The sequence below is a fragment of the Perissodus microlepis genome, chromosome 11 (genome assembly GCF_051167445.1).
Source record: "Perissodus microlepis isolate ML-2025 ecotype Zambia chromosome 11, ASM5116744v1, whole genome shotgun sequence".
Lineage (NCBI taxonomy): Eukaryota > Metazoa > Chordata > Actinopteri > Cichliformes > Cichlidae > Perissodus > Perissodus microlepis.
This window is the reverse complement of record NC_140471.1, coordinates 25,570,633-25,579,252: the sequence shown is the minus strand read 5'-3', so window position 1 is coordinate 25,579,252 and position 8,620 is coordinate 25,570,633. Positions and strand designations below refer to the sequence as shown.

General features: G+C 35.8%; 1 protein-coding gene across 1 annotated transcript; it reads left to right on the top strand.

Annotated features, from left to right (window-relative positions):
- The first annotated feature begins 227 nt into the window (after positions 1-227).
- LOC146378009 (meprin A subunit beta-like) lies at positions 228-7,914 on the top strand. Its single transcript, XM_084944915.1, has 16 exons — positions 228-267; positions 381-485; positions 817-835; positions 937-975; positions 1,097-1,122; positions 1,227-1,311; positions 1,696-1,813; positions 3,569-3,744; positions 4,045-4,263; positions 4,963-5,115; positions 5,307-5,537; positions 5,642-6,094; positions 6,184-6,354; positions 6,511-6,616; positions 6,818-6,862; positions 7,266-7,914. The coding sequence occupies exons 2-16, from the start codon at positions 417-419 to the stop codon at positions 7,339-7,341; spliced, it is 1,986 nt and encodes a 661-aa protein (XP_084801041.1). The 5' UTR covers positions 228-267; positions 381-416; the 3' UTR covers positions 7,342-7,914.
- Positions 7,915-8,620: the final 706 nt, after the last annotated feature.

Genomic DNA, 8,620 nt, shown 5'->3' with positions numbered 1-8,620 from the left:
TCAACTGTTGTTCATGTTTTCCTGGTAAAAATTAGGTGTGAAGTGGAATGTCTTTAAGTAATGCAAATACTTGGGATTTGTTAATGTCACAGACATCAGATAACAGGAAATGGTGACGTGGGCTAAAGCAGGACCAAATCTAGATAGAATATGCGTGACTCCCTGATGTGTCAAGCACGTAGCTTTAGTGGTATAAAACTGGTTCTAACACTCCTGTCACAGGCACAACTTCTCATGCAGATGAGGAAGCAACAAGTGTGGCACAAGGTAAAGACAAGTTTCATATTTCTATGAGAACAAATATAAAGTTTGATATATACAAATCTTTAATGGTTATATATTTTTTAATTTTGTGACTGCTTTTTCCTCATTCTTGGCAGAATCTCTATTGACTTAAGTTTCATCAAAGACGCACCATGAGGATGAAAGGATGTGCTTTTATTTTTGTGATCATGGCAATTTCTGAAGCATTCTCCTTAAACCCAGTAAGTGATTAGTTGCATAGTGATATTTCAGAAATCGTGAATATCAATATGCAAAGAGAACTTAAAGAGATTTTTTAAATTATTTGTCTGGTTTGTTTTGTAATGAAGATGTTTGACAATAATATTGAATATTAAATATCAGATACAAACAATGATTTTGTTTTTTCAAAAAAAAAGAGTTTTGCATGTTGACCAACAAGTATAGTTTGTGTTTTCTATCAAAGCTTAAAATGTAAAAAAAAAACAAAAAAAAAACATTTATCCACAGTACTACATAAAGTATGTTAAATGATGGAACATTTATTTTAATACTACTTTGATATTTGTACAGAATGGACTAGAAATAGTGGGTAAGTTCAAATTTTTTAATTTTCCACTTTTATTTGATGAAAATCATTTTTTTTTAATATTGAAAAAACTGTATACAAAAGTGCCTCATCTGTTTTTGTAGATGTTGGTGAAGTGAAGGACATTCCTGAAATAAACAAGGGTAAAGTTCAACATGTACTTATAACTAAACCTTTTTATAAGGAGATTTTTGTTCTTTTGGCTTCATGCAACTGTACTTGAATATTAGTGACTTGTTTCTCATTTTTTAAATTGTATTTTAGAATTTTTACATGATGATATTTTGGAGGTGAGTCTTTGTTATGAAGATAAAAATGTATTTATTCTAAAAACATCTGTGTGCATAGTAACTTACTGCATTATGTCACAATATACATGTTTCTTATACTTTAGCCTATAGGCAAGCAGAGGAGTACCATCATTAATGAAAACTTCCTGTGGACATCCCCAGTCCCCTACCTCTTAAATAATGACCTTGGTAAATATGTATTTTCTTATGAATACACCTGAAAGAAATCTTTATTTCTTTATTTCTATGGGAACACATCTTTGTGATGTCATACCGGAAAATGCATTTTTTCCCCATGTCAGCTGGACTCTTTTGACACATAGAAGCTACATAATGAAATAAAAAAAAAAACAGCAGCATGTGCGAGTGCACAGAGCTACTTTAATGGAATAGTTTTGTACCATCCAGTTATGCAAAGTAACCACCCACGCCTTTGCTAAAACCGGAAAAAATGTTTATAACTGTATGCTTTAGCACCTTAGAGCAAAATGCATGGGCAAGGCTAAGGACCTTTATTGGTTGTCTAAAATATCTTCTTCTTTTCTTTTAATCTCTATAACACAACAACGGTAGACATTAATTCTAAAGGAGTCATTCTGAGAGCCTTTGACCAGTTCAGATTGAAATCATGCATTGACTTCAAACCAAGGGACTCTGAGGACTATTACATTTCTGTCAAACAGTTAAATGGGTATGTTTTTTTCTGCTCTTTGTTGTTGTTGTCCTACTTAGCCGCAATTAGCATAAATATTCTAAAAATGACTATGCTGATTTTTCAATTAGATTTTTTGTTCCTTTAGTTTAATTTGTGATATATACAGGGGTGCACATAAGTCCGCAGGTGCGCATACGCTGTCAATATCAAAGACGTGCACTAGATAAGAAGTTGCAACGCACATTTGCGTGCATAAGATTTTCTGGAGGAGGACAGACATTTGTTTAGAACTCTTAAAGATGTCGAAGAAGCAAGCTCCTTTAAGCAATTACTTTGGTGTCCCTCCACCTCCAAAGAAATGTCAGAAGGAGTCCGAACCGCAAAAGAAGCGTGTATTCTCGGAAAAGTGGTGCCGCTAGATTCCACTCTAGCGGACAAAAACAGTGCCTTTTACATAATATAAAAGGCACTGTTTTTCATGGGATATTCTGCACCACATCTCTGTGCATTCATCATTTGTTTGAAGCCACCTCACCTTCTGCAACCACTTTTTTCCACATTTTGTCACATTAAAGCCACAAACATGAATCAATTTTATTGGAATTCCACGCGAAAGACAAATACAAAGTGGTGTACACATGAGAAGTGGAACGAAACTCATACATGATTCCAAACATGCTCCATCCATCTTCCCATCAACTCTGACCAGCTTCCCTGTCCCTGCTGAAGAGAAGCACCCCCAGAGCACGATGCTGCCACCACCATATTTGACAGTGGGGATGGTGTGTTCAGAGTGATGTGCGGTGTTAGTTTTCCACCACACATAGTGTTTTGCATTTTGGCCACAAAGTTCCATTTTGGTCTCATCTGACCAGAGCAGCTTCTTCCACATGTTTGCTGTGTCCCCCACATGGCTTGTGGCAAACTGCAAACGGGACTTCTTATGGTTTTCTGTTAACAATGGCTTTCTTCTTGCCACTCTTCCATAAAGGCCAACTTTGTGCAGTGCACGACTAATAGTTGTCCTATGGACAGATTCCCCCACCTGAGCTGTAGATCTCTGCAGCTCGTCCAGAGTCACCATGGGCCTCTTGGCTGCATTTCTGATCAGCGCTCTCCTTGTTCGGCCTGTGAGTTTAGGTGGACGGCCTTGTCTCGGTAGGTTTACAGTTGTGCCATTCCTTCCATTTCTGAATGATTGCTTGAACAGTGCTCCATGGGATGTTCAAGGCTTGGGAAATCTTTTTGTAGTATTGACTCAGGGGGCTGAATAATTACGCACACCCCACTTTGCAGTTATTTATTTATAAAAAATGTTTGGAATCATGTATGATTTTTGTTCCACTTCTCACGTGTACACCACTTTGTATTGGTCTTTCACATGGAATTCCAATAAAATTGATTCATGTTTGTGGATATAATGTGACAAAATGTGGAAAATTTCAAGGGGGCCGAATACTTTTGCAAGCCACTGTATGTGCACCCCTGGATATATAGTTCTAACAAAAGAACAAGATGAATACTGTGAAATTTTTAAGAATGGTTATGTTTTTGTTATTCCTTCTCTGATTTATTTAATTGTGATTTTATGGATTACACTAAATAAATTACAGAATACATAACCAGTTATAGGACAAATATTCATCAGTGTTCTGCCTTTAATTTCAGATGTTGTGTTTCTTTTTTGATTATTTGTTTTTAGTTTTATATATCAACATTCATAAAACCAATTACATAAAACAGAACTTAATATATGACAAATATTGATTAGTGTTTTGCCTTTATTTTCAGATGTTGGTCATACATTGGGAAAGCATCCCGTGGACAGGAACTCTCCATTGGAACAGGCTGTGGTTACATTGCCATTGTTGAACATGAGTTCCTTCATGCTCTTGGCTTCTACCATGAACAGTCCAGATATGACAGAGATGATTATGTGACGATTAACTTTCAAAACATCCAAGAGGGTTTGGTTAACACTTATACTAATTATAACAATGTTAATGTCTTTGTTCAATATTTCTATTCAAATACTTATCTTAAAGCTGTATGAAGCAGTCTTCAAAAATATAATAACCACTCTGAAATGGTTAAAATAAAATCATAACTATTTAATAATTTGAGATTGAGTCATAAAATCAATGAAATCACTATAGTGAGTATACAAAATATTTCCTTTTATGATTTGACCTTCTCTCATATTATCAAAATATTTTCAGTTAAGTGTACTGTATCTGATGTTTGGCTTTTATATATGATTTTTATAGCTTACAAGCACAATTTTAGAATAGTCAGCAGTGATGAGAGCACCACCCACGGTGTCCCATATGACTATTTGTCCGTGATGCACTATGGCAAAGATGATTTCACCAATGGCAATGGATCTACAATTATCACCAAAGACCCCAAATTCCAGAATCTTATTGGTCAACGAGTGGAAATGAGTACTAGAGATGTTCAGGAGCTGAATCTACTCTACAAATGCAGTAAGTGCTTAAAGATTATGGGGACCAGTATCCCGTTTTAGGAATACTCTGGGATTATTGGTTAAAGTTACTAAGAACACCATGAGAATATTGTGCTCTTAACCAATAGAAAGTAACCATTTTCTTTCTCACACTCACATTTGTAAATAGTTTTTACATTGTTTTTAGAGTTACTACGCGCATTTAAACTTAGTAGGGCTCTTTACTAGGGGTTTTTACTTATATTCATGAGGCCATAAATTTATATATTATTGAATTCCAAAATATCTATTATGATCACTTTTTGAACTGGCACAATGATCAAGTCTATTTGTCATAAGAAAAGTTCAACAAGTCACAATTATGATTTGAAAATGGTTTAAACAAACAGACAACCATGCTCATATTCGCACCTATGGCCAGTTTATAATCAGCAAATAATCTCACCCCATTTGTTTAATTCATACAAAAATCAACATACCGGGATTGCTATGTGTCAGGCTGCGATTTCAGAAAGATCATGGGTACTCCAATAATCAACTTTCTGTTGCTCATTGTCAGTAATTAACTAAGCCTAAAAGTGCTGAATGTGTGTAGAAAATTGCTCACGTCAAAACAATTCACTCACTTGAGATGACAGTTTTGTGAGTTGACAATTTTGCCTTTTCCCTCCAATCTTCCTTGGAAAAAAAAACTTGCGCTTTTAATTCATCTCTACAGGCTCATCCATTGCCTTTAAGATGTACTGTGGCTTTACTAATGGGACCATGTGTCAAATGAACCGCTGTTCAAAGAGTGGCAATGGCTGGGAAATGGTAACTGGCGTTTATGGTGGTCCCAGCTCTGACCACACCAATCTGCCCAGTGGAAATGGTAATCAAGGCAAGGTTTCAAATATTGCATTTTTTTTATTGCAGTGTTTAATATACAGTTTTAAATGGAAAATGTAGTTTTCCACCTCAGCATTACTAACATCAAACGTAAGCTGCCAGAGATAATAATAAATGCTTTTGATACTTAAGATTTAAAGATCTGATGTAAGATAATTTTGAACTGTATTGTAGGTCAGGATGCAGGTTACTTCATGTATGCTAGCACAGAACCAGGTCAGGAGGGAGACTCAGCCTGGCTGGAGACAAAGAGGATGAGTCGCCAGAGGGAGTGTCATGTCCAGTGTCTGCAGTTCTACTATTACAACAATGGGAGCCAGACAGACAAACTTAACATCTGGATCAGAGAGTTTCAAGATAACTGGGACTCCACAGGGACTCTCTACCTCATGGGACAGATCAGTGGTAATGAATCATTTGTGTGATTATATATGATGATTTTCTCCAGTGAAGTGTAAATTCTGACATTTTACATTTTATGAGTGGATGTCAAAAAATTCTCCCTCCAGGTCTACCAACATCTCACTGGACTCTCCACCATGTTCCTCTAAATGCCACCAAGCAGTTCCAGGTGGAGTTTGAGGTTCGTAAAGGAGCAGGAAACTCTACAGGTGGCTTCTCTATTGATGACATCAATCTGTCAGAGCTTGAGTGTCCAGATGGAACCTGGCAGATTAATGATTTTGAGAGATTTTGGAACAGTACTCATACTCCAGCCCTGATATATAGCCCACGCCAGTATTCCAGTGAGGGCTATGCTTACCGGGTAGCGTTATATCTCCGCCAGACAGATTTTGGAGTATATGTGCAACTTGTCTCTGGTGTCTATGATGACCAACTGCAATGGCCTTGCCCACAAAGGCAATTTACTGTTCAAATGGTGGATCAGAACCCCAACATCCAGCTACAGATGTCAAGGCAAATGAGTCTCACCACTGACCCAAATCTGCTCACCTCCACTGGTACGTTTGCAGAAACATGAAGTAATGCTTAAAAAAATTTACTAACTAAATTATTAAACACTATGTTACATATGCTTTTGTATAAACAGGTGTACCTGCTTGGGGCAAACCTCGTGATGTTGGAACTCAAATTGTTGATGAGAACAATGAGACCATCTATGTTAATAACCTGTATGGTAGATATTTTGCATCTTTGGAAGACATCCAATCCAGAGATTACCTCAAAGGAGGGAGTGCCATTTTCATCTTCAGTGTACAAGGCAAATTAAAATAATTTCATTCCTAAACTTATATTTTAAGTTTCAAGTACAATTACTTGAAACTTTTACAACAGAAATGTATGAAACATTTGAATCATTTTACACAACATCAAAATGAAGTTTTCTATGATTATTTTAATTTCTTTATTCCAATAGATCTCACACCTCTAGTTAATGGAAGTTCACTGCCATGTCCTCAAGTAAGAACAGTAAAAATTACACATCCTCCTGGAGACCAGGATAAAGGAAACTGCTCATCACAGTAGGACATATTATTAAATTACAATTCATGTGAAGGTACAACATGTCATATGAAACAATATATATGATGAGAGATACTGCATTTTTCTCATGCATTTTTGAGCACCTTGCAAGAATAAGTGTTGTTGCTAGATGTAAAAGTTAATGCAGGTGAAACTCTAACAAGTTTTAATTCACTCCAAAAATGCTTTAACTTTTACAGGATCTCAACCACCTCGATTCCTACCTCATACACAACAGATGGCAGGTACTGCAATGTTCTCAAACATTTCCTGATTTTTAATAAATAGAAAGTGTTTCTTTCAAACAGAAACACTAAAACTAACGCTAAAAAGTTTTAACATACCTGTTAAGAAATGCTTTGATGTTTACAAGATCTCACCCACCACAATTCCAATTCCAGACACAACAATGTTCTCAAACATGTTCTGTTTATAACAATGTGTGTGGACATGAAAATTATAGATGTTATACCAATGATAGCGCTCAACACAAAAAGCTCTGTTTATGAATAGTCATTATTTGTTGCAGTTTGAAGCCTACATAGATTTTGCACAAACACAAAAGCAGTGATATCAATTCAGAATTTCTGTACTTATCATGAGCTTATCTGTACATGACTTATTTAATTAATTCCTGTCTTTCTGCAGTAGCACTTTCTCTCCTGGTATGATGGCCTCTCCTGTCCTCACCCTCCTGCTAGCACTGATGCTTTTGATGCCTTGATGTGATCTTGATCATCCACATCTGGACTCGTTACATGGACAGCACCAATGACTCTGCCAGATTCATTTTAGATATTGTTTATTATTTTACTGTATTGATTCATTTTTCATTTATTATAGATTTTCCTAATATAGAGATTTGTTTTTTTGGTGGAGGAACTTTTCATTGTGGTTTTTGTTTTTAAAATAATCATTTGCAACAATATTTTTGTTTGTTTGTTGTTTTTCTCCACAATATAGAGAATAAAACTAAATAAAGCAAGAAAAAAGTGAAATGAGAAGTATGTAAAATATCTATCTATATCTAAGTTTAAAACTCCATTTGACTAATATTAGTTTTTAATCATATGATAGTTTTGTTTACTGCAATTTTCAATCACAAGAAATCTACATGAGTTTGACGTTATTAAAATGTAGTGAGCAAAAATATACTACAATGATTACCCACAGTGTGCTTTCTTGGTTGTTGGTGTACTGATGTTTAAGAAAACATAAAATAAAACCTTTAAATCAAAAACATTCTTGGTCCTCTGTTTTTTGTGTGTGTGTTGCTTGAATGTAAATAAGAAGAGATCACTTGGAAGAACTGAAAATGATTTACTAGAGATATTAATTAATTTGGCGTTTTAGAGTCCAATGACTCATCATGGCAGAATGGAATCCCAGTGGCAATACGATTTAGGAAAGAATCCCCCAGGGTCTAGACAGTGGCAGTGGTGAAGATGAAGACTGAGGCTTAGATGGACCTCAGGCAAGGTGACGATGGGGAGAAAGTGGTTTGCATAAATGAGGAGAGCACTCTGAGATTTAAATCACACAGAGTGGAGGTTGATTAGCTCAAATGGGGTCAAGAAGATGATTGGATTATTGTAATGTCAGTATTGAGTTTGATGTTTGTAATGAGCTTTTTAAAAAGATATCATGCATACAACCATTGCACTTAGAACAAGTGTGGAAATTGTAGATAATTATTAACAGGAAGTTTCTCTACCTCATTAGAATGAGCAAATTATGCAGACCAGACCATAACAAGGTAGGGCTGATGTCACTTGGGATTTATAAGACATTATGTCTATCAAACACACGAAGGCACACAGCCACACCAAAATACATGTTGCAGTGAAGCATTCCCATATGTCTAACAACAAAAGGTGGATGAAAATACCAGAAATGGGGAAAACATAACTGATCACATTCTCATTTTACTATTATCACCTCAACATGTCTTGAAGTTCTCCGGAAGCCTGGTAATGAACTAATAATTTGATTCAGGTGTGTTG